The sequence below is a fragment of the Notothenia rossii genome (genome assembly GCF_949606895.1).
Source record: "Notothenia rossii genome assembly, chromosome: 8".
NCBI classification, from domain to species: domain Eukaryota; kingdom Metazoa; phylum Chordata; class Actinopteri; order Perciformes; family Nototheniidae; genus Notothenia; species Notothenia rossii.
In genome coordinates, this window is record NC_136906.1 from 21,552,120 (window position 1) to 21,578,342 (window position 26,223).

At 44.4% G+C, this 26,223-nt stretch overlaps 1 protein-coding gene across 2 annotated transcripts; it reads right to left on the reverse strand.

Annotated features, from left to right (window-relative positions):
- Positions 1–402: 402 nt before the first annotated feature.
- On the reverse strand, positions 403–26,223 carry mpp3a (MAGUK p55 scaffold protein 3a). 2 transcript variants are annotated; one of them, XM_079644587.1, is made up of 18 exons: positions 26,089–26,223; positions 25,852–25,970; positions 25,558–25,635; positions 25,032–25,112; positions 24,691–24,828; positions 24,310–24,391; positions 11,983–12,068; positions 11,108–11,182; positions 10,068–10,264; positions 8,995–9,059; positions 7,986–8,006; positions 6,935–6,976; positions 4,815–4,970; positions 4,562–4,642; positions 4,048–4,141; positions 3,538–3,646; positions 3,182–3,310; positions 403–2,385 (listed from the first exon to the last, which is right to left on the reverse strand). In XM_079644587.1, the coding sequence occupies exons 1-18, from the start codon at positions 26,123–26,125 to the stop codon at positions 2,206–2,208; spliced, it is 1,770 nt and encodes a 589-aa protein (XP_079500713.1). In that variant the 5' UTR covers positions 26,126–26,223; the 3' UTR covers positions 403–2,205. The 2 variants fall into 2 exon arrangements, with proteins under 2 accessions (XP_079500713.1, XP_079500714.1); XM_079644588.1 differs by lacking the exon at positions 6,935–6,976.

Here is a 26,223-nt window from a genome sequence, read left to right on the forward strand (position 1 = left end):
TCTCAGAGCTGGTTGGGCAAAGGTTGTGTAACAAGCCGTAACTTCCAATGAATGTCAGGGTCTAAAATCAGATCGAAGCTCTCCTGTCTCCGTTGGTTCCAATTATTTGCTACAAGAGATTAATCAAAAACTCAAAATAAAAGAGGTGTTTCCTTCTTGTCCAGCATGTGGATTTGGACTGACTTTATAATCATATTATAGAATGTCCGAAATTAAATACTAAAGTATGATGAAAATATCATGGAAAACGTCATATAATTAGATGTTGTGACAAAATAGTATAATTTGTCGAAAATATCATGAACAAAAAGAATAGTTTAGTACGTCAAAAATATAATAAAAAAAGATTTCGATGCTAACAAAACATTAGGTTTTGTAAGGACACACACACACCAATTATTTGACTCAGCTAGCTTTAATTATGGCACTTTGTACAGTTCATGTTATAAACTCAAAATGTTGGGTTTGTCCAGAACATGAAGACATCAAGAGAACATGGCATCTTTCAACAAAAAAAAGCATCAAGAAGCTGCTTCATTTTAACCACACAAACAATAGAAATGTCAGTGTAGAATCGTTATTCCATCCTTTAGTCAAGCCACATAGATCATCGGTTTTGTGTCAATAAACCCAATGAAGTAGACTTACATTCTTACAAGTCTACTTTGATATGATACGCACATGTTGATATGTACTTGAAAGGAGCTAATGTTCTTCGTAATCGTCTCCCCTCTCCCTGCGGACTGTAAATATCCTCACCTAAAGTCATTTCAGAAATAATTGCAAAGGGACAAGATCCTTGTTCTGTGAAATTATAACATTTGAAGTTCAGCTGACACAAAAAGGCTTCAACAGAGAAGAGATTCAGTTAACTTTCCTCTTGTCCATTGCTGAGCTGCATCGAAGGGATAGTAACAAAAAGTGAACATTTTGTACCAAATATAATAAATCTGAAAAAAAAACATTTGATTTGGCTTAGGTATAATAACACAGGCTACTTTTGAACACATTTTTACACAGAACAACAAATGTGTAAATGTGCTAGGAAGAGACTAGCAGGTGAAATAACTTTCTACTAGCCACTGTTAATTAATAATGACATCCCATGTATATTGTATGTCATCTCAAAGCCAGGCCTTTAATCTGTTCCTGGGTCATTAGTTATTAAACTGTGTCTCTTGAAAAACAGTGATCACATAAGGTTTGGCATGTTTGCTTGATAATTGAATTAAATTAGGATTTAATTAAAGTATCTGCTGATAAAGATAAAGGATTTGCAATCCATGGATATCATGTCATCCTCGCTTTTTTGTTTTTGAAAACAGGAAGTGAATGTGACATCCACACACACTTTGTGCACAGCATTATTCTACACACAAACGGATGTGGGTTCCCAGGGATCAAAGGTAAACAGGTTGCATTGAAGTGCTACGACATCTTTCGATGGCACACGAGGAGGTCACATTTACAATATTTACATCTGAGACTGAGGAATCCGCTTTCATGCGTTTCCCATAAACAAACTGCTCTGTAGAAAATGAAATTCTCACATGCCATTTGGATAATATTGTGTTTCCGTCCATGTGTGGAAATTATATTCAGCGAAAAAACACAGTAGTTTAAAATTACATTAACTTAACTTTATATATCATTTTCTCCTGTTTTTCTGAATGTTTCGTTGTATATAATACTGTACAGGATACATGACAAGTAAGAATTAAGAGGAAGCATTCTGTGATGAATTGAGTTGAATAAACCTAAAAAAAACATGCTACTAAAGGTACTCCAACAAGAGTCACAATAAAGCTGACTGACTGAGCAATCCTCTGAGTGGGACCCCAAACCTGCCACTCTCCGTGACAGCGTGGGGAATTAAAACACTTCTATAACTACAAACTTGCTTTCCCTTGTCTTTGAAGTAGATCAATCATTTTAAAATAATAAATATGACTTGAAGTGACAGTCAGACTGTGATTTCTGGGCAACGAGAGCTATCTTCTGCTGCAGAACCCCAGACAACGAGGTATTCCTCCGACTCATCCTCTCCTTATTGTGCATTAGTTTGTGGCTGATCCTGCATCAGTCAGAGTTCAACGCCCCCCGAGGCAGGGGAGCAGGTCTTTATGGGAGGGGTATCGGCTCATTAAGAGAGGACTGGTGCAGGATTTGGTTGGTGTGGCTGTGAAGTTCTTCTGGAAGTTAGGTTTAGGTCCGCACCCAGCTGATAGGCACCCAGAAGGACTCTCGCTCCAGCCTCTCCAAGATACCTCTCAGTTCTGCACAGGCACTGGCTGAGTCCTCCTTGATCAGGACCCGGTCCACCAGTTGTCCATACTGCTGATCAATCTGAATGGCAGACTGACGCATCTCTTGGAGGTCTTCATCCTGTTGCAGAAAAACAAGGTAAAAGCTGGTCGTTACAGCCGGTGGCAAAAATAATGTAATTAGATCCTTTAGGGGTCTCAAACTTAAGGCCCCCGGGCAAATCCAGCCTGCGAATTCATTTTATGCAGCCCGCAAGAGCTATGAAAGAATATAGTATGTTTATTATACGGTTACATGCCGCTTTACAGAAGCATGTTGCCCATTTAATACATGTCCCACAATGCATCTCATTTTGTGACATGCACACTAAAGAGACTTGCAATTATTTTCCCTAGACTTCTGCTTTCAGACGTAGTTAATTATGAAGTTATTACCCTATCTGATTATAATCCAATGCAGAGGCAAAAATGTAACATATTACATTATTTATATATTATATATTTATATAGTCTTAAAGTTACAACTGGCCCTTAGTGTGCAACCTTAATGCTAATGTGGCACGCAATGAAATTGAGTTTGACACCCTTGCTTTAGACCCTCCAATAGGTTCCTTTCAAAGGTTAACTGTTACAGTATTTATGATGTGTTTCGCATTATTATCAGTGCTGTGCATATTGCATTTTAATGTTGTAGATGTTTAAGGTTGTGCTAATTATAGCTCCTTTAAATACAGTTGGGACATTTACATTACAGCAATGTTACAGTAGGAGTCACACTCTTGGCTAATGAATCTGAATCTAAATATAATTGTTGTTGCATTAAAAAGTACACAATACATACTGGTGTAAAATATATGCTATCGTTCTGAGCCACTGAATGGGGACACAGTTCTTCAGAGAGACATTGCAGGACTCACTGTTACGCGGCCGCGCTCCCCCCCTCCTGGTGAAGTGGCAGCGCTGCGGCGACGTCTGCTCTCCGGAACACGAGGTTTGACAAATATTACATAGGGCTTGAATTCTGCTGTCCGCAGCCTCTTCAGGGCCTGGGGGGATGGAGGATTTGCATACAATAGAGCACAGAACGGACACAGATCAGACATGATAGGAGAGGGTCAACAGAGAAACCTCACACACTTCACACAGATCTGATGTGACTGCCTGCATTCTGCAAACTGCTGCTGCCTGCAGGATCTGTAGCGCAGGACATGACATGATACATGTGGATGAAGATTACATACGAAGTGATCAGCTGTTGCAGCATGACCCTCACCTCAGGCTGAACGTCCACCACACACATTTTATTCTTGGCCTGCACAGAGCGGATAGCCTCTATACTGGTGCCATACTGGTTCTCCTTGTATTCCCCATGCTCTATGAACCTGTGGAGAAACAACAAACATTTACATCAGCAGGGAACCAATCGTATATGTTTACGCATAAATTATGAAACTTTCATATACTAAGCAGGTTTAAGGTTTATTTTTTTCAGGCCAGAAATAATTTCTTACATTTATGTTTACAAAATACTTAGTAGTATCCTAGAAATTAAGTTGTTCAAGTCCTCTGTTTCAATGTCACACGAGTTGACAGAAATCCGTGTCCCTTTTTTATGGTGCTGATAGCTTAAAAAACAAAACTGAAATATATTTTTAACACATTATTTTTAGCAGTTTCTTTGCTTAGTTCTAGGTTAAATTCAGTATTTCTTAAAGGTTTCATTTTACATCAACAATGTTCTACGTTTAAGTATACGATACACAAAGTATCGTTGTAAACGTACTTGTTGTTTAAAGCATCTGCATCGAACTGCTGTTTGGTGACGAAGTGGTACTCCACACCCTCCTTCTCATGAGGCTTCTTGGGCCTGGTGGTATCTGTCGGAACACAAAAAGGAATTTACTTGAATGTTTATTGTTGAAGCCATTTTGCATATTTACCTTATTTATATTTATAATGAAATATTATTAATGTTTTGTAAGTTTTATTTTACTATGCAGAGGATGTAATGGATTTGCCTGTGTTTATATTTATTATTGTTATGATTGATGTTGATGATGAATTATAGTGACATTACTTATAGGTGTGTCTCACTATGAGTGGAAGGGCAAATAATGTTCCACCGCAAAGAAACCGCATGGTGATCTCTGCATGATACAAGTATTACGCCGTATGTTGACTATTTTCTCAGTTTTCTTTGAATAAACGGACGACATGGATCTTTAATGTGTATGCATGTTGTCATATCATTCATTATACTATGGGTTAATTGATCATTAAGTTTGTGTATAACTCACGTGGTACAGCCACTGCAAAACGATGTGGGTTTTCAGCAATCACCCGCTGTTTGAGTTCATTGATTCGTGCTCCAAGGGATCCTTTGCAAGATTGTGTGTCGAAAGGAAAGAAAATAAACAAAACATTGATTTGACATGGATTATGTTGTTAAAAAAGCTCCAACAACTAGGTCATCAGTATGCTGTAACACACGCTTTTGTCCACTAGAGGTCCCTGCTGTTACAACAGGACATGTGTGCCTCAGGGTCTCACCGATCAGGACCACCAGACGGGGCCTCTCATTGGGCCTCTGCTGGTAGCGGGAAACCTCTTCATAAGTCGTGTAGTCGCTGTCCCCAAAATCAGAGCCCTCTCCGGAGGAATCTTGCCTGTCCTTACGACTCAGCCGGAAACTCCTCCGTAAACCAGCTGCAGGGAAGCCGGGAAAGGGAGGGAAAGAAGGAACAGAAAGAAAAAACAAATATTTTGTCAGGTTTACTATTTACACATGATTAGATAACATCGGTACACAACTTCACTGCCATGGTGCATACATCTTAAAGCTTAGAAAAATGTTATGAGTTAAGTGCAACAGGCAAATGCTAAATCAATATTTACAACAAATTCAAGGCCAATCTATTGTGACATCATGCATTAAAAAGACCTTTGTAAATAGTGCAGAGGGATAAAAATAGCTCACTCTTATTTGCAGTGTAAATACTTGATAGTGTGAGATATGAGCTGAACTCAGAGCCATTATTCATGCTTCAAATTGGATTACATGCAGCCGATAGTAAATGCATTAGGTGAAGCTGCTAGGGTGTTACCTTGGTTGGTTATTGGCTAATGGTTACACAAGCCAAAAAATAAGATATGCGAAAGAACTAAGCGTTGCTTCCATTATTCCAAGGTACCACAGGTGAGTATTTGATATACAAATGGTCATTTTGTGGGTTAAGTATTCCTTTAAATTCATTTTACAAAAGGCATACAGTATAAACACCATTACAGCGGTTCAAGTCTGATCTCAGTGACCCCGAATAGACATCATTGTCCAACATAATGTTCCAAACAAGGCATGCTGCTCTGAGCGAGGCTACAGTGCTGAGGCAGGACAGACAGGACAGCCTGGCCCTGAGAAACACTGCGTCAGAGCAGAAAGTGACCAATCAGGGTCTCCCATGGCCAGTACTGTCTGTTTTCCCCACCAGTGGTGTGTACCTGAGGAGGGAATGAGCCGGGCACTGTACCTGAATAAAATTCCCAGGAAAACACCTGGCCACAGGAGGGCGCCACTGCTTTACACTTAGGAGAGACTATAACTGGCGTTAGAGCATCACACAACCCAGCCTCACAGCTCCACACAGGGTGAACGAGCAGCAAACGTGCCAGGTTGAGTGTGAAATGCGTCCAACGCAGCAGGGCCCTTGTGTGTGTGGGAGGGGGGGTGGGGGGGTTAGCAGGGTCGGTTAGTTTGATGCAGGGCGGGAGGGAAGGGGAGGTTCCAAACACTGCCAGGTGGAGGGGGGTGGGCGGAGGGATGAAGGGGAGGGTTTAAGGGATTTACAGCTCCAAGCAGAGTGCATGATAGGAAGCACACATACCGTTTTAATAATGTATTTTGTTTGGGAGAAGGTGCTGAGAGGTGTGTTTATATCGCTCCTTGTGCTCATCACCATTCCAGCAGCTCACAGGATGTGGGGGAGTAAATGGGGGTCTGAAGAAGGTTGAGGGAGGGACGGCCAGTTGAAGGCAAGAGAGGGGTTGAGGATAAAGTGGATTATTGTACAAGAAAGTGTTCTGTAAAGAACTGTTATTTGGTCCTAAAGGCGTGTTTTTTTAAAACAGGTCTGTCACAACCTTAGTATATTTTCATGTATTCATATTCTATGTGGGGCCTTACAAAAACACTTTTTATTCTACTAGGTGTTAGGTAAGTGTATCTATTGAACACCGTCATTTTACCCTACAAGTAGCACACCAGCGCAAAATTATGAAAAGAAATCACTTATTTATAAATGTGACAGTCTAATTTTGATTGCTTTAACACTTTGAGGTGTCCCTGAACCATCTGTTTATGCTATTGATGCAGCCACTTAAGAGGCAGATGTGTTGCTTTAGAGTCTTTCCTCTGCCAAAAGAAATTGAGATATTCATTTTCTCATCCATCCTCCTTCTCTTGCATTGTCTTCGAACCTGTCTCTTGAACCTTTAAAACCTTCACAACTTCCTCTTATCCCTCAACCCCCGGCCCCAGACAGGTCAACCCTACACAAGCAGTGGTGTTAACCCCCCCGGCCCAGAAGCACCCAAGGAACCAGCGCACAGCCAGGCTGCAGCAGGCAAAGAGCTGTCAGGGAGAAGGAGGTGGAGAAAGATGTGCACGCTCTCACCTATGTACTGTCCATTGAAATAGCCCTCACAGTCACAGTCCTCTGTAGGGAGGCAAGCAGGGAAAAGAGGGGGTAAGCACAGGGTAAGAGACCTGGAAGAGTTAAGGAGTAGGGGGGAGGTGGAAGAGTTAAAGAGGGGAGCGGGCCATGGAGGCGCTGGGTAGGGCAGGCGGGGCAGAGAGGCAGCAAGCAGGCAGACAGCAGGAGGCGAGGGGCGACGGGCAGCCAAGAGGCAATGAAGGAACGTCGTTTGAGGCAACGGCCACTAACTAATAAGGGAGGAAGAAAAATACCAGAGGAGAGGAGAGGAGAGGAGAGGAGAGGAGGAAAAAGTTGGCTTTCCATCATCTGGAAGCAGCCAGCTGTGTGTGAGCCGAGTCGCTGTGACCCCCAAACACACACACATGTAAATAAACCTCGCCTCCCAAAGATTCACAGCTGACGTACAAACAGTCTCACATAGGAAAAACACTACTTGTTGTCTGAATTCTGTCGTTTCAACTCATTTTATGTAGGACAATATGCATTGTTTTAAGAGAATGAGAAACACAGAAGAACGTTGTAAACAGCAGATTGGGACTGCAGCAGATCAAATAAAGACGAGGAGGAAAACAGAACAAAAGATAATAGGGACAGAGAATGACGCAAAGGAAAAGAGGAGCTATTGTTATCTTTAACAACCTCTGCTTGGTTGGGCTATAGGCTCCTGGGATGCTTTTCTGCCTGCACATCACCTGGTGCGACACACACACACACACACACACACACACACACACACGCACACACACGCACACTCACGTATACGCACACTAGGCAAGAACGTCTATTCTATATTCTAGTCTGGTGCACTAACAGCAGGAGGGGAGGAATTAAGCTGGAAGCTAAGTACTTCCCAAATGGACCCCTTACTAACACACATGCAAGTTATCTACACACAAACACACACATTGAGGCTTTGATGCTTCTATGAACATTTCCTTTTGAGTGTTTTGTGTTAAAATGTGTCTTTGTGTTCTCATCCAATCATATGTGTTGCTGCACAGTTACCCACCTTTATCACATCCTTGCTCATCTGGTAGAGTTAGCAACAAAGAGACACAAAGTGTGACACATTAGAGAAGGTAAAGCTGAAGGTAGCAGATGGAAGAATGAGAATTTGGATATTTATGAAATGAGGATTTTTTACTATCGAAGAGATTTATTGTCATTGCGTATGACGACAGAAATGGGGGGAGAGGGGGAGAGGGGGGGGGGGGGTCACATTTAAAGGGCCCCCCTCAGGGATTTAAGGGAATGAATCAGGGAGCTGGAGGAGCATGAGGGAGGCCGAGAGAGAAGAGTCCCCCAGGCTCGCTGTAGCGTGGCGTAGCAGAGCTAGCTAACACACTAAGCTATTGTTCTCTTCTCTTGGCTCAGAGCTAATCGGATCGTTGGCAGCTTACACGCCACGAAGAGCCACCACTCATATTACCCACTCACCTGGCGGTTAACATGCCCATAAAGTGAGAGCGTTATGTATTGTTGAGGCTTTATTTCCCGCTGGGCGTGATGCCTAACGCTGTCTAGATTATTGTCTTTTATTGTGATTGTATTAATGTGTTTTTATTACATGTACAGCACTTTGGCTCGACCAAAAATCACTTTTAAATGTGTTTTATCAATAAAACTTGATTTGATTTGTCTGGATCGACTTAAGCTGCTCGCTGGCCAGATGGACGAACATGAAAGAGATGAATTCATAACTGTGTGTGATCTGTCCCTCCGTCTCCGTGCCCCTCCATCTTATTCGCATCCCTTTCAAAAACGTTGTCTACATAGCAATATGGAGAAGACGGTCAATGAATACTAATGCCTCTGAGTATGCCAATTACCAACAGAAAAGGTCAATACATGTCAATGAAGACATTGCTGCATTTATCCAGCGGAGATATCATTGTCCCATGATGACAGTGGCCAAGTACATGAGGAGAGGAGAGGAGAGAGAGGCTGCAGGTATTACACTACTGTGTTGATGAAATAATGCTGAAGATGCAGTTGAATCCTGAGAAGCAGAAACTTACAGGCAGGCTTTTTAGGGGATTTTGGATTCGGGAGTGTGCCCATTTTCATCCTGTAGGCCAGTCGCCTGGAGAAATGTGCGGCAGAACAGAGAGCCAGAGAGGATGGAGGCAGGAAGAGAGTCATCAGCAAGCAAAAGATGGGGAGGGAATGTTAGAAAGTCGGAACAAAAGATTTCAACATGAAAGAGGAAAATACAACAGAAATGAACAGATCATGAGAGCCCCTGGGCACAAACATGGTAAAGACCCACTGTCCATCCTCCATAAGAGGAAGGACCCAAACTGAGAGGAACACAAAACAGATTCTGCCTTCTTTTTTCATCTATGTGATTATTTTGTGTCTTTTGGGTCCTAGCCATCTATGTGTGGTCCTTATTACTCCACTTTGTGGCTTTGTTAGTTTTCTGTCTCCTTGTTGTGTTTTTGGGTCTCAGTGGTCTTTTTACGTCTCTATGTCTCGTCCAGGTGTTTTTGTTGTCTATACACTGGTTTTGTTTTACTTCGCTTTGACTTCGAGGAGATCATTTTATACTTCACTTCAAGCTGAAGCATTGTTTCGGTTAGGCCTGTTCCGTAATTTATCAATGATGACATAATGTCAGTAAGCAGACCCGAGCATATGCTATTTTTGTTCAATCAAGCTGAAACATTTAAAGACATTTTTCTCAATCACACTTGTTCAACATCTATTTAAACAACCAAACACCCATATACGCTTATCAGAGCCTGGATAGCTCTCTGACCTGTGTCTTTTCTGTGTTTAAGCTGTTGTTATTGCTCCAACAGACGCTGCAGTGTTTGGCAGGGATATCCCAGCCAGCTGAGATCATCTTTCTGACGGATTATGACACTAACAGTATCAGCACGCGCCTATTCAAGGAAGCGATTTGATTAATTTTTTTTCCCGACTGCTTTGATGCTCCATGTAATCATGGTTGACCCTTCAAAGTGGAACACATGAATGTGGATCTGACAGATTACATAACATAAATACCAGCACAGTGTGGGGTCCTGGCACTTATCTATTCACACCACAGGTCGTTGGGACACATGATGTGACACCCCGCCCTCACCTCTCCTGGAACAGTTTGGAGGGGATGAGCCCAGCCCGCAGGTTGCTGTCTCCCACACGCTTGGCCTGCCACCACGTGTGGTCGTCCTGGGTCACCACCTGCAGGATGTCCCCCCGCTTGAAGGGAAGTCCTGCTTCTTGGCAAGGCGTTGCTTTGTCTTCCAAAGGGATGTAGTCAAACAACGCTCTCATATACACCTGTAATCAAAAACATGAAGCACCAAGTTCAGATGATTCTTTTATTTAGGTAATTAAAAATGAATAAAGCTTTTAACCTGATTAATTGCTTAAAGGTCTCATAGTATACTATTTTTAGGCATATATTATAGGTCTCAGATATATACAAATATATAAAAAAACATGTCTATGAAGTGTTTTACTCAAAATACCAAACAGATCACCCATTCTAGCCCTGCCTCATATCCCTCTATTTCAGCCCTGTGATTAAACGCCATATCATGTTCCAAACCACATCAAGGATTATTTCTGAAACAGTATGGAGCTTAAATCATTTTCTCTTGCGGGTTTACCACAAGGTGGGTGAGTACTTTTTATTTCCTGCTTCTTTACACATACTCTCCAGTACAGGTTAGCTCTGAGTGTTAGCGATGCTTGTTAATGTAAACAAAGACGGTATTACTTCTAAAACACGTCGGGCATTGTTTCTGATAGCAACATTTCTGATAGGGCCGTGGGCAAGCCCATATTTACGATATTATGTACATTTTTTGTTTTCTGACACTTTGTGAGTGCCCTTACACACCGGGGACACATAATTGTGTATAAAAGACATACACATTTTTGCATGAAAGGAGACCGTTAAATGTGATTTGAACCCTCTGAACATTTCTTTGGAGGCCTGCATTGACATTAAGAGTTTAGAAAATATATGTATTTGTATAAAAATACTTTAAAATTATGTATCTGTAGTGCCACTGAAGAAATGTTATAAAATATCAGATTACAGTACATTTTCCCCATTCAAACTGTTTCCTTTCAGCTGCAGCTTCACAGAGCATGCTCGGTCACTCTTCCTCTCACCTTGCTCTCCTTCAGGCGGTCCTCTTCTTTAATGGCGGGGATTATCTTTAGAGTGATGGAGCCCTGGGACTGGGACTAGATCACAAATAGACAGAGGAAGTAGAGGAGGGTGTGACTGAAGCCTGGGATTAAAGACAGACACTAAGTATACTTCACTTAAAAGGCTCCCTGAGGTGGATTAGAATGTTAATGGACTAACAGTGCACCCTGTTTATAAATAAATAAAAGATGATCGGAACATTTTAGGTGAGGATTCACTTTAATCGAGTCTTAAGGTCTTTTTAGTTTATAGTTATTCTGTATAGTATTTACCTGTGCTTCCTTCTGGGACAAATAACTTGTTTACAAATAAACAAAACATGGGCAGAGCATTTTTTAGTTCAGCCTACTTATATATACTAGACATTTCTGATTACAATGACATAATAATAATATAGTTTTTTAATATTTGAAAGTATAGAACTTGTGTAAAAAGTGTTTTTTTGAAGATTTATTTTTGGGTTTAAAATAGGGCTGTCACGATTGGCAAAAGTATTACATTGAACACTAATAGTTATGGTATGGTGATCCAATGTTAATGGCATTAAATACACCAGAAATATCTTGAAAACAACTACTTTGAATTCCAAAAGTCCTGATTTTAATTGTTTTTATGCATGCTGATTTGATTCTGTCCCATATATAATACATAATAATAATACAGGTAATACAGATAACATTGATTATAATAAAGATAAGTACCAGTATTGTTATCTTTTGAAGATAAAATGGGTTTAAGTGCCCAGTTTTAATTGAAAATAATTGTTTCATTATATTTTATGTTGCCAATCTACAGCAGCCTTTCTTAAAATCTACATCAGAACGTTGGGCCTTACCAGCAGCTGACTGATCTCATCGGGCCTCTTCTGGATGACAGAGACTCCGTTGACCTCCCTGAGTTCATCTCCTACATGCACCAACCCTGTGAGGACGAGGGACCGCATGAAGACAGACTGCACAGACAGACACATCAATGACAACAGAAGAGTCTTCCCTGGGTCTTTGGGGTTTATCACTCGTATCTAAAAATCGTTGTCAGATCCGCAGATACGAGCCGCGTCTATCATCAGCTGTGGTCTATTTAGTTCAGCAACAACAATGAAATCAAAGGCTGAGTGAAGTCAGATCAATACGCTTTCCCCTCAGGACAGAGAAGAACATAGAAGACACACTATTGTACAATCAAACTCAAATATAGTTTTCATTTACAAAGAGACCTGAGGGCTGATTCTGAAATCACTCTCCAGCTTCTGTCTCCACACTGACAAGAGCTGTTCCCATCACTTGACGCAGCAAGAATACAGAGGAAGACATAAATGTATGCAAACACTGATTGGTTCAGTTGTCCATTATGCATATTTCCGTTTCCAATGCCAAACATACACCTTCAGTGTTTCCCCTATATACAAATAGTGGCGGCGCAGCGCCGCTGCTGAAATATGCGCACCGCTGCAAGGGGGCGCCTGTCAGAAAATGTTTGACCGTTGGCGCTCATCCTAATTTTCGGCCTTGATGTAACAACATTCATAATTAAGTAAACGTAACACCATTTTCATCCCGGTTACACATTTCATTTGCCCTGTACAATGGGCGCTGTAAGTGATGAAAGTGGGGGATGTTGGCTTATCAGGCGCCCGCAGCTCACAGCCAAAGTGCAAACATGGAAGCGAGAGAGCGAGCGAGTGAGAGAGAGAGAGAGGGCGCACCGGTACCGGCGCTGTTGTTATTAGAATCTGGTGCTAGCTGCGCTAACGGATATAAGAAGTAGATGTTTCTACAACCAGGGTGGAGGAGAGATCTCCTGTCAGACTGAGAGGCTCAGTGAGGTAAAGGACTCTCTGAGTGTTTAGATAAGTTAATTTCAGTCTAAGTTATCTCTGTGGGTCTCAAACGTTTTGACCACAAATTATGTAAACACATATTTCCAAGGCACTCCTTTATAATTATTAGGATAAATAAAAACAGGTTTGAAATCATTCCAATGTATAGTATAGGACAGTAAACCAAAAATATCGTTTAAAGTTGGAGAGATTCAAAAATATGCATAAATAAATCAATGTTAACTAGGTAAAATAAGATATGAATGAACAACAAAAATAAAATAAGTTACATTTATTTGTTATTGGCTATGGTAGGTTATTGGTTATGTTCACATACTTATTGATTATTCAAATGTAAACCGATCTTTTTCATTTTTAGAGTTGTACCCCCTAGATCAGGGGCCGTATTCACAAAGCATTTTATCTTAATAATAATAATAATAATAACTTTTATTTATATAGCGCTTTTCAATAACCCAAAGTCGCTTACAAAAAAAAATTAAAAGTACAGAAAGGGGGTGAACAGGCAGAAGACAACATATTGGACAAGAAAATTGAACATGAACATTACATGAACAGGCAAAGGACAACACAGGGGGGAAGCAAGCATAGGACAACGAGCAAAAGACAACATAATGGAAAAGAGGAAAGAAAAAGTTGATGAATGTATGAATAAGAGATGCAGCGTGGGGTGAATAAGAGATACAGCGTGGGGTGTGAGTGAAGTCAGTGGGTTGGGGGGTAGGGTAAGTTGAAGGCTTGGGAGAAGAGGTATGTTTTCAGCTGGGTTTTGAAGGTAGACAGTGTGGGAGAGTGGCGGACAGATTGGGGGAGGGAGTTCCAGAGGCGGGGTGCTGATCTGGAGAATGCTCTGTTGCCAAATGTTTTGAGTCTTGATGGTGGTACTGTGAGGGAGAGAGTGGAGGAGGATCGGAGGACTCGGGGGGGGTTGTAGGGGATGAGGAGGTCAGAGAGGTAGGGGGGGGCTAGGTGGTGAAGGGCTTTATAGGTGAGGAGGAGTGTTTTGAAGATGATGCGTTGTTTGATGGGGAGCCAGTGAAGAGAGCGGAGAACGGGAGTGATGTGTTCACGGGTCCGGGTGTGGGTGAGGAGGCGGGCAGCAGAGTTTTGTACCATTTGGAGTCTATGGAGGGAATGGGAGGAGATGCCAGTGAGGAGGGCGTTGCAATAGTCGAGGCGGGAGGTGATGAAGGCATGGATGAGGGATTCAGCAGCACGGGGGGGGAGGTAGTGTTTGATTTTGGCAATGCGGCGGAGGTGGAAGTAGGAGATCTTGATGATGGAGCTGACATGGGGGTCAAAGGAGAGGGTGGGGTCCAGGATAACGCCAAGATTGCGTGCCAGGGGGGAGGGGGTGATGGTCGAATTCTCAATGGTGAGTGAAATGGGTCCTGTTTTATTGAGGGTTGATCTGGTGCCTATGATGAGTAGCTCTGTTTTATAACTGTTGAGTTTAAGGAAATTGTGAGTCAGCCATGTTTTTATTGAAGAGATGCAGGTTTCGATATGGGTGAGGGGAGGGTTGTGAGGGGATTTGGTGGTGATGTAGATCTGGGTGTCATCGGCGTAACAGTGGAAATCAAGGTTGAGGTTGCGAATAATGTGACCAAGGGGGAAAAGATAGCAGATGAAGAGGAGGGGGCCGAGGACTGAGCCCTGGGGGACCCCCTGTGTGACTGGGGAGAGGGCGGATGTGTGGCCAGAGAGGGAGATGAATTGTTGCCTGTCGGTGAGGTAGGAGGTGAGCCAGTCGAGAGCGGAGCCCTCAACACCCTGTTGGCGCAGCCTTTGTAGGAGGATTGAGTGATTCACAGTGTCAAAGGCTGCGCTGAGGTCTAGTAGTAGCAGGATGTTGAGGGCACCGGAGTCTGCAGAGGAGAGGAGATCGTTGATTACTTTGACCAGGGCTGTTTCAGTGCTGTGGAGTGGGCGAAAACCAGACTGGAGGGGTTCATAGAGGTTGTTGGACTGGAGGTGGGTGTGGAGCTGGGTGGCGACAATACGCTCCAGTGTTTTGGAGAGGAATGGCAGGTTGGAGATGGGGCGGTAGTTGGAGAGGTTGGCTGGGTCAAGGGTGGGCTTTTTGAGGATGGGGGTGATGGAGGCAAGTTTGTAGATGGAGGGAACAAGACCAAGGGATAGAGATTGGTTGAAGAGGGTGGTGAGGTGGGGGATGAGGACAGGGAGGCAGGCCTTAGTTAGGGTCGTAGGGAGGGGGTCAAGAAAGCAGGTGGTTGTTTTGGATGAGGTGATGATGGCTAGGATGTGGGAGGAGTCAACAGGAGAGAAGGCAGTGAGGGGAGGGAAGGGCGGGTGGACTGGGAGAGGAGGGGGGGCGTGGGGGTTGGAGGAGATAGTGGTCATGGCAGTTAGGGAGCTGTTGATTTGTGAAACTTTGTTGTTGAAGGCGAGGAGGAAGGAGTTGCATAGGTCAGGGGAGGAGGGTGGATTGATGTCAGGTGGCTGGAGCAATTTATTGATGGTGGAAAACAGGACGCGGGGGTTCCGGTTGGTGCTGTCGATGAGGGTGGAGAAGTGGGCAGATTTGGCGGCTTGGAGAGCATCACGGTAGGAGGAGATGTGAACTTTATAGGCTTCGGCGTGGACGGTGAGGTGGGTTCGTTTGAACAATCTTTCAAGTTGACGGCCGGTCTGTTTCATGGTACGGAGTTCCGGGGTGTACCAGGGGGCGGGGTTGGTGAATGAAACAGAGGAGGTTTTCCAGGGGGCCAGAGAGTCGAGGGAGTCAGAGAGAATTGAGTTGAGTGTGGTGGCATAGTCGTCAGGGGAAGAGGGGGCAGAGTCGGGCGGGAAGGCAGAGGATATGAGCTGGGAGAGCGTGAGGGGGTTGACTGCCTTGATGTTGCGGTAGGTGATGGTGCGTTTTTTGGGGTTGGTGGGGGGAGGGTAGAGGGGCGGAGAAGAGGATGCAGAGATGATCAGAGAGTGGGAAGGGGAGGGGCTGGGGGTTAGATAATGGTAGAAAGGAGGAGCAGACTAAGTCCAGAATGTGGCCTTTGGTATGGGTGGGGAAGTCAATGTGTTGGGTGAGGTGGAAGCAGTCAAGGAGGGAGAGGAAGTCAGATGTCAGGGGGGCATTGGGCTGATCCATGTGGATGTTGAAGTCGCCGGTAAGTAGGAGGTGGGAAGATAGAGAGGATGCAATGGTGAGTAGTTCAGACAGTTCAGAGAGGAAAGAGGGGTGTGGCTTCGGGGGACGGGAGATTAGAACAGTAGTGATAGAGTTGGGGAGGGAGAAAGCAAGGTGTTCAAAGGATGAGATAGGTGGGAGGTTGAGGTTCAGTTCAGTGATGTGTAGGGATTGTTTGTGGAGAACAGCGAGACCACCCCCGCGCCCGGAGGGGCGGGGTCTGGCAGTGAAACTGTAGTTGGAGGGAGTGGCTTGGTTGAGAGCGTAGAAGTCCAGGGGCTGTTGCCATGTTTCACAGAGGAGAAGCAGATCAATGTTATTGTCCAGTAGCAGTTCGTGTTAGGGATGGGCATGATTAATCGATGATCGATAATTGATCGTTAAGGATTTTGTCGATTTCGTATTTTTCTTATCGATGATCGGTAATAAAACATCCTACCAGCAGGGGGCGATATAGCGTAAGGAGTCGCGACAGCAGAGAAAACTTCCTGCGAGCTGCTCACTCACAAAGATAACAACATGAAGCGCGCGAAACGAAGTCCGGTGTGGGACCATTTTGAGATAAAAAACGAGTCCGCTCACTGTATACACTGCGACACGGTTTACAAGTACAACACGACAACAACTCCGATGATGTACCACTTAAAGAGCCTTCATCCCAGCGTGTTAAGAGGCACTGAATCCTCCGTTCAGCCCACCATCACATCAGTTTTAAACCGGAGGAGCTGTGATGCGAAGCGGGCGGAGAAAATCACAGAAAGTATCGCCAAAATGATTGAAGTGGACATCTTCCCCACAAGTGTCGTCGAGGGGAAAGGATTTAGAGATGTGGTTAGTTTACTTGAACCAGCGTATCAGATTCCCTCACGGCGCACTATCACCAGGGTCATAGAAACCCACTACAAGGAGCGAAAACAGGAGCTCCTAAACAAGTTAGCCACAGCAGCTAGTGTTGCTATAACAACAGACTGTTGGACCGCTTTAACAGCGGAGAGCTACATCACTATCACATGCCACTACATTTGCGACAACTGGCAAATGAATTCAGCGGTCCTGCTCACTGAAAGCCTTCCAGGCCGGCATACTGCCGACCTTCTCGCTGAGAAGATGAATGAAGCTGTAGAGCAGTGGGGATTTGAAGCCAGAGTTATCGCCTGCGTCCACGACAACGCGGCCAACATTACGGCTGCCAACAATCCCACCAGAGTCAGCTGGGTGTCTGTTGCTTGCTTTGCACATACTCTCCAATTAGCCATAAATGACGGGTTTGCTCTATACCTGCATCGGGTCATCTCTGCAGCTGGTAAACTCGTTAGCCACTTTAATCACAGCACTGTGGCAACCAATGCGCTTAAGGAGAAGCAGGAGCAAATGGGCCTCGCCACCCACCGGCTTATTCAATCGTGCAAAACACGGTGGAACTCAGTCTGTGAGATGTTTGAGCGACTTGTGGAGCAGCGCTGGGCTGTTGTTGCTGTCCTCTCGGACAGAACCCTGACCAAGCTTCAAGATGCCAGGGTCCTGGAGCTGAAGGATGAGCACTGGCGGCTCATGGAGGACGCACAGCCTGTGTTAGCAGCACTTAAGTGTGTCACAACTGCCATGTCTGCCGAGAAGGACGTCTCCATCTCAAACATTTATCCAGTAAGCTTCAGCCTCATCAACACCCATCTCATGCGGAGAGAAGGAGACGAGACCAGAGTAACCGAATTCAAGACCAAAGTGAAGTCCTCCCTCAGCAACAGAATGAAGGTAAACTAACTAATTAGTTGACATGACACTCATAATAAATAGCCGCTGATGACGAGACTGACATAGGCATAGCTAAATGTCGCTTATGTGCTTTGCTTATTTAGATATGGCATATTTTCAAACGTTTTTTATCGATCATCCGACATTTTTCTATAATTTATTTATACAGGTTTGGTCTGACAAGTTTGTGACATCCGCCCCAATGATTGCATCCATGCTGGATCCCCGTCACAAGCATTTGAGCTTTCTTTCGCCACCACAGAGACTAATTGCTAATGCTAAACTAGTTGAACTGGGAGAGGCAATTGATGCAGGTGAGGCGGCTATCCCACAGACTGGGAGAGAGGAGGCGGTGTTGTCATGCCGGGGAAGTCCCACAACTGTCACTGCCACTACGCACGTTTCTGCGATGGCACTTCTCCTGGGGGAGCAATACTCATCTACCCCACAGGACACTGGCATTGAAACAGAGACTCAGAACTTTCTGAGGGACATACCCCCACCTCTGGAGTGCAGCCCGACTGATTGGTGGAAAGTGAACGGTGGAAAGTTTCCCAGGCTGGCTAAATTAGCTAGACGCTATCTCTGCATCCCCGCCACCTCGGTCCCGTCAGAGCGGGTCTTTTCAGCCGCTGGACTGACCGTCACTCGGCTCCGTTCACGTCTCACCCCCGAGCATGTTAACATGCTAATTTTCCTCAACAAAAACCAGTAGGTTAAGTAAGCTATAGCCTCCTAACCACCGTAGCCTTTAGTCAGACCGAGGCCTATAACGTGTTATTGTTTTGTGTTTACTATTGTTAGTTAAAGTTTTATATCTAAAATAGGCGGAATTGTATTTATTTTGTTTGAGAACACTGGCTCTTATTTTGTTAATATCCCCGACGCCTCCGACATTTGTTTTGTTTATTGTTTGCACATTTAAACACAGAAGTGAGTTTCTGATACTATTGTTAGTTAATGTTTTATGTCTAAAATAGGCGGAATTGTATTTATTTTGTTTGAGAACACTGGCTCTTATTTTGTTAATATCCCCGACGCCTCCGCGACATTTCTTTTGTTTATTGTTTGCACATTTAAACACAGGAGTTTCTCATTATACTATTGTTAGTTAATGTTTTATGTCTAAAAGAGGCGGAATTGTATTTATTTTGTTTTTGTTTGTTTTAAGAACACTGGCTCTTATTTTTTTAATGTCGCGGAGGCGTCGGGGATATTTCTTTTGTTTAACATTTGCACATTTAAATAAACATAAAAGTGAGTTTCTCACTTCTGTTATTCTGTATCGACCTGCATTAATGTTCACGTGTTCTGTTAACGGTTGTTTTATGGTCAGGCTTCTGTGAGGAGAGCAGTTAGTAGGTCTCAGCGGCTTTGTGAATAACTTTTAAGAAAAAACTCCTACGTAAAATGTTTTAGCGCGAGTTAGGAGCACTCCTAGCGGTAAGATCTCGGCTCGAGCTGTCGTGTCACGTCACGTCTGTCCCTCCGGTGCTAGAGCAACGCTGGCGTCTTGTCTGTTGACTGCCGCTTCTACCCCCGGACTGTTTCTGGATGTTTGTTTGTTTTGTCTACGGGTCTCTATGCTGGTTTTCGCCGATCCAAGGCTGCTCTTCACTCCGTTGTGCATCTCTCCAGCTCCGTTTCCATTCATAGGCTCCCTCACTACTGGACTGTATGCTACGTTAGCCATCAAAGCTAACAGCTGGCTCCACTCCGTCACCTTGACTACCCGGTCTGTATGCTACGTTAGCCACCGAAGCTAACAGCTGGCTCCCGTCACAATTGGACTACCTGATTACACCACTGGATTGTTTTTCCTGGCTCTGGGTGTGTTGATCGCTGCTCTGGACTCGGGTGAGTACGCTGTGTGTTTTGTGATGGTGATTGTGCCAACCTGGACCGACCTGTTGTGCGCCGTACATCAACAACAACAACACTCACTCTGTCTGGCTGCCCAGCCGGCGTTCTTGCGGGGAGCCTCCACTCCCCTCCAGCTCGTCTACTGTTGGGTAGCTAGGTCCAGACATGGTGCCGCAGGGACGGTCTGGGGTAACCAACACCACACGCATCACTCACTCCAACACCTGGTCCACTGCTGCTTTCACATATCTCACTGCCTACCAACTCCTAGCCAATCAGTTAATAACCACTGCAAATACACTACCTTGGCTACTCTCATCTGCTGCTACCTTTCATCTGCTGCTTGGACTATCTCTCCCGCTGCTTCAGCCTACTACACCACCAACCTCTCGCCCTCTCATCTACACTGCTGCTGACCTCCACAGCCTCAACAACAACCATCGTCTCCCTGCTGCTACTGCCACCGCAGCTAGCGCCGCTGGGATCCTCCGCCGACGCCGCTACATCCACCGGGGCGCTGGCCTCCCCCGCAACCGACACCTCCCTGACGGTTCACCCATCCCCTCACTCTGGACTATCCCCCACCATCCCCATCCACCGCACTGCCAACCTCAACAACCTTTGTACCCCCTCCCCTGCTCCACCATCCATCTCCCTCGCACTCCTGAACTGCCGCTCCCTCTCCATCAAATCACCTGTTATACACGAACTAGGGATGGGCATTTTAAGAAATCTCTTTAATCGATCATCGTGAGACGTTAACGATCAATTATCGATTAATCGTTAACATTTATACCCGTCAAAAAAACTGTATGACGTATTGTAACGTCCACCCGGACAGGTCGGAATGACGAGCGAAGCGTATACAATCTTAACAGCTTTATTGCGGTTACAGGAAGGGTCACTGTGGGCCGGGACCACGCCAAAACAACCAAAAACAACAAACCGCTCAACAACGTGCTGCTCTTCCTCTCCCTAACATGCAGCCTTTCTCACCCACACGCACGCGCCCACACAGACACGCACTCAAAAAGCCCTCTGCTCTCCACCCCGCCCCGGTACGTCTACACTACAGGCATCAAAAAATGCTTTCAACGCTTCGCCCATTCACTTGAATGGGGTGACGTAGAAGATTTTGAATCTTCGCCGAACTGCATTGTGGGGAGCATGGCATGGCTTTGCAAGCATCACGAGCATCTATCGGCATCAAAAGTTGAACAATGTTCAACTTTTGAGGCTCGATGCTTGGCATCAGCCAATCAAATTCCGTTTATGCAAATCCCGCCAGTGCAAGCTCAGCCAATCAAACCGCGTGCAAGCTGGGAGAGCCAGACCGCAGTTCATTTCCTCATATTCCAAACGAGATATTACGGTAGCAAATCAGCCGGTTCTTTACGACCGGAACTATTTACCGGGATACAAACCGGAGGAACCAGGCATGGAGGGAGGTGGCAGAGACAGTGGGTGAAACTGATAGTTTTTTCGCCTGTTTGGAGAGTTTATATCCAGTTTAGTTCGTTTTAACATTGCTATTGCTTTGTATGTCGGGGGCGGGAGATTCATGTGATTGGTTGCTCGCAAAAAATCGCCAAGCTTCAGACACGCCCAGCTTCAAGATTTTTTCATGCCTGTAGTGTAGACGGGAAGCTTTTGAAGCTTTCCAGCCAATTGGTTCGCTTTGGGTTCATCTCTACAAGGCTTCATCGGGCTTCATTTGAACATAAACCCCCTGTTGGTCAAAGCGTGTAACCCCATCCATCCCAGCCCATACCTCCGTTCAAGTCCCCCTATCATGATGAATGAAAACAATTTGCGTGTTGATGGAATGTACTTTCTTTCTATTGACAAACACGTCCTCATATTTTGATGGCGCAATTATTTTTATGTGCGTCCCGTCAATAGCACCGACCACACCGGGCATACCTGCAATTGCCATGAAGTTGGCTTTGATCCTGTGTAGTTGTTGATTGTCCAAAGGAAACCGGATAAACTGTCGGATGATATGTGGTCTAGAGAGCGCGTTGATGGTTTGGTTTATGGCACGGCTGACTGATGGTTGCGATATTCCTAAATCGTCGGCATTGCAAAGTTGCATTTTCCCTGTTGCTAAATATCGTAGTGTTTCCAAACATTTTATTTCCGGACTAATCGGGTTATTACTGTTAGTCGGGGATGTTATTGCATCCCGCACTAATTCCACAACAAGTTTGATACCCTCACGATTTATCCTATATCTCTTGATCAATTCACAGTCTTCCATTGTCTCCAAAACATTTCGTCTCGCAGCAAAGTGCACCAGATCGAAGCATTTGACTTTCAAATGTTCAAAAAATCTCGTCCCGGGGGGGCATATCCCTGGACTCCCCTAGAGGATGTGACGTCCACCCCCCAATTCACACGTGTTCATACACAATACTGAATACATTTCAAGCCATTTTGACGTATATTACCTATGTCAATAAGTTTCTGTTTTTGTAGTGTATTTGTCTTTAGTAAGGATGTTTCATTTATTCTTCATATATAAAATCTCGCCTAGGGCAGCAAATTGGCTAGAACCTGCCCTGGTACTAGGCCTCAAGAGCCTTTCTTGTGCTGGCAAACACATAAAAACAAATTGGCGGGGCGCACTTCGCACGCGCACACACTAAAAAAATCCACGAGCTCCGCGCTCACATTATGCTGGGCCCACGTGCCTTAGCACCGCTGCTGACTGCTGTGACTACATCCTAGGGGAAACACTGACCTTTATGTTGCTGAGATTTCCAATATTTCCATGGTAACGCCCATGGAAGGATCTTTGCCGAGTCTGTGTAGTGTGATTGATTCTCCGGGGACCCGTGGAGAGTTTTGTGTTTCAGCAACAACGGCACTATCCCTGCCGCTGCTGTGTAGCTCTCACATTGGTCTCACTTTCATTACTGTATCAGGTTTTGATTTGTTGTTCCTTCTCTTTAACATCTACATGCTACCACTGGCTCAGATAATGAAGAACAACAAAATAAGTTACCATAGCTATGCGGATGACACACACATTTACGTAACAATTTCACCAGGAGACTATGCTCCAATTCAAACACTGAGTAAGTGCATTGAACAAATCAATGACTGGATGTGTCAGAACTTTCTCCAATTAAACAAAGATAAAACTGAGGTAATGGTTTTTGGAGCCAAGGCAGGACGTTTAAAAGTTAGCGCCGAGCTTCAGTCTGCAATGTTCAAAACAACAGATAAAGCCAGAAATCTAGGTGTAGTCATGGTCATGGTCTGACCTGAGTTTCAACAGTCACATTAAAACAGTTACTAAATCAGCCTACTATCACCTAAAGAACATATCTAGGATTAAAAGACTAATGTCACAGCAGGATTTGGAAAAACTTGTCCATGCTTTTATCTTCAGTAGACTGGACTACTGTAATGGTGTCTTCACAGGTCTCACTAAAACATATATTAGAAAGCTGCAGCTGATTCAGAACGCTGCTGCGTGAGTCCTCACTAACACTAAGAAAGTGGATCACATCACTCCTGTTCTGAAGTCTTTACACTGGCTTCCTGTGTGTCAATGAATAGATTTCAATATACTGCTGCTGTTTATAAAGCACTGAATGGTTTAGGACCAAAATACATATCTGACCTCCTGCTAAATGATGAACCATCCAGATCTCTCAGGTCTTCAGGGACTGGTCAGCTTTCTGTCCCCAGAGTCAGAACTAAACATGGTAAAGCAGCGTTCAGTTATTATGCTCCAAATATCTGGAACAAACTCCCAGAAACCTGCAAGTCCGCTGCAACTCTTACTACTTTTAAATCCAGGCTGAAGACTTTTCTTTTTGTCGCTGCTTTTAATTGAACTATTCATATCTTAGACTGCACTGTAACTTTTATCCATGTATTTTTTCTTTTAATGTTTATTTTATTAGCTTTTCTTTTTAATGACTGATTTTAAATGCCATTTTCTTAATGTCTTTCATTTTTTGTAAAGCACTTTGAATTGCCTTGTGTTGAAAGGTGCTATATAAATAAATTTGCCTTGCCTTGCCTTACATATACAGTATATTTTGTGTGAAAAAGTGTCACTGATTTCCACTGGTTGCAAGAAGGAAAATGCCATCACACTGCTGGACAAATCCGGAGCCTCCTGAGGTGTTTTGGCAGCTCATCTTCATGAAGACTGCGTATTGGCCGACTTTCACGCTGTAAACTTTTTTGCATTTCCTTTGATTTGCACATCTTTAAGGGTTTAAAACGTTACTGCTCGTGGCCCCTTAACACAAAGCAATATCTACTAGGGACACCTCGTCATAGGGTACACGTCCATAAACTGTAAGTACAAAATGTGGTGATTAAATTGTTATTAACCCTGCGCAGAATGTTTTATTGGAACATTTTTAAAGCACTAGGGAGGTAAAATGTATTTAATTACTTTAACTACTTTAATTTAACTACCCTTTGTCTTTGTTTAAGCCCTAAGGTTTGGAACTAAAGGTGCAGTTAGTCTATTGTTGAGACACAGCTTGTAGAAAGCCCAGAGGGACAAAATGAAAAGAAGCATCATCTACCACTTCGGTCGGCTGCTCCTCCTCTCATGATCCGAGCCACGACCACCACCCCAGTGGCTTCGTCCCGCCTGATGGTTGCTCCCTAGGGAACAGATCAAACAACATCATGATCAGTAAAAAGCAGAAGGTCTGAATCCCATAATCCTTTTCATCCAGTTCTCCACTCTAAACCTTCACAGCTCAGGGGGAGGTGTGTGGCGCAGTGGACTAGTGCGTTGATGTTCGGATCAGGGGAGGACAGGTTCAAACCCCACTGCAGTCAGCATGTCGTTCGGCAAGACACTTCACCCCAAATTGCTCCTGTGGGGATTGCCCACAGTATTGAGTATGTAAGTCACTTTGGATAAAAGCATCTAACTAGTGACATGTAATGTAACTCACCAGAGGCTCTTTGTTCTTCACCAGCCTCACAATCTTCACCGACTCTTCATCCAGCTCGTCCTCAAAGTCATCGGGGAGCGGTGGCAGCACAGGATCAAAGTTCTTCTGCGCCACCGTGTCATGCACCGAGAGCACGGCCTGATGGGACATAAGACAGACGTGCTGAGAATACGGCTCTGACATTAAGCGGCATAGGAGCAGGGACTGCAGCCAGATGTCTACAAACACCTTCAGAGAGGAACATTATTGTCTATAGGAAATCTGGCCACATGAATATACACTATTGCTAGATCTCCTTACTTTCATACTACTGTATGACCAAAAGATAAAATCGTGTTTACCTTGAGATGTGGTGAGGACAGCAGGTGCAGCAGCTCCTTCTCCTCTGTGCTCATTGGTCCGCTCTGCAGCTCCTCTGTCACCTGCCAATCACAAACCAAATAAGCTGTGACCTGGTGTGAACCTGTGCATGTGTATACTGGTAATGCACACTGCAGTTTACTGGAGAATAATTGAAGACGGATCGACGGCAGACGTGAACACAGGGGAAGATAAGTAGCGGCTAAGGTCAGCAGTTTCCCCGCTGATAACTGGTAAGAGCGAGAGAGCAGCAGGATATGGAGTTTCATTAGATGGGCACCGGGATGAGTCAGCACTTTGAGAACATTAAAATTCACTTTTGATACCTACATTGCTTTCTCTGTCGGGGCTAACTCATTGTGACTGACTGCTGTGCCCAAGTGGGGAAAAATAATTTAGCGTGTGTGTGTGTGTGTGTGTGTGTGTGTGTGTGTGTGTGTGTGTGTGTGTGTGTGTGTGTGTGTGTGTGTGTGTGTGTGTGTGTGTGTGTGTGTATGATGAACTTACATCCTCTGCCAGAGATGAGGCACTGTGAAGGACGGGGGTTGGACTCTGTCTCTCATACTGTCTCAACTTCTCATGGATCTGAAACACAATGACATGCTGTCTATTAGAGGGGAGGGTTTCAGGAATGAATTCAAAGTTTAAAAAGGACCACAAAAACCACTTAAACTTTTTTCCTGAGCATATTTTCAAATTGTGCATGTTAAAACAATGGTAGAAAGCTGTATAATATGTCTAAATGTAAATAATGTTACTTGTGAGATCAGACTTTGGCACTGAGTATTAACACTTCCTCACCTTCATCAGGTACCCCAAGCTCCTCTCACTGAAGACGTCTTTGAGGAAGACCATGTCCTCTTTGTGATTGGCGTCGGGCCGCAGCTGAGAGGTCAGCAGGGCCAACGTTTCATGAAGCCCTGCAGAGGAGAGGAATAAGACAACACAACATGTTCATTAACATAAACAGATGAACCACAGCAAGCTTCCAGCAGTACGGGACATTATGTGTGGAGCATCTGTGCAAACTCCTCTCACCCGCTCCTGCTGTGAGGACCGGCATGGCTTCTTTCATGGGTCAGTGAGGTGAAGAGGGGAGGAAACCTGGGAGGAGGAGAACGAAAAAGTATTATTAACATTTCCATACAAATGCTTTCAGTCGAAGAGGATATA

Excerpts from the sequence above, each read along its gene's own strand:
- mpp3a (XM_079644587.1), bottom strand. The coding sequence starts at position 26,125 with ATGAAAGAAGCCATGCCGGTCCTCACAGCAGGAGCGG. Across the intron at positions 10,265-11,107 it reads ACCGCCTGAAGGAGAGCAAG|GTGTATATGAGAGCGTTGTT; the intron begins GTGAGAGGAAGA and ends TTTTGATTACAG. Across the intron at positions 3,311-3,537 it reads TGGTGGACGTTCAGCCTGAG|GCCCTGAAGAGGCTGCGGAC; the intron begins GTGAGGGTCATG and ends CCATCCCCCCAG.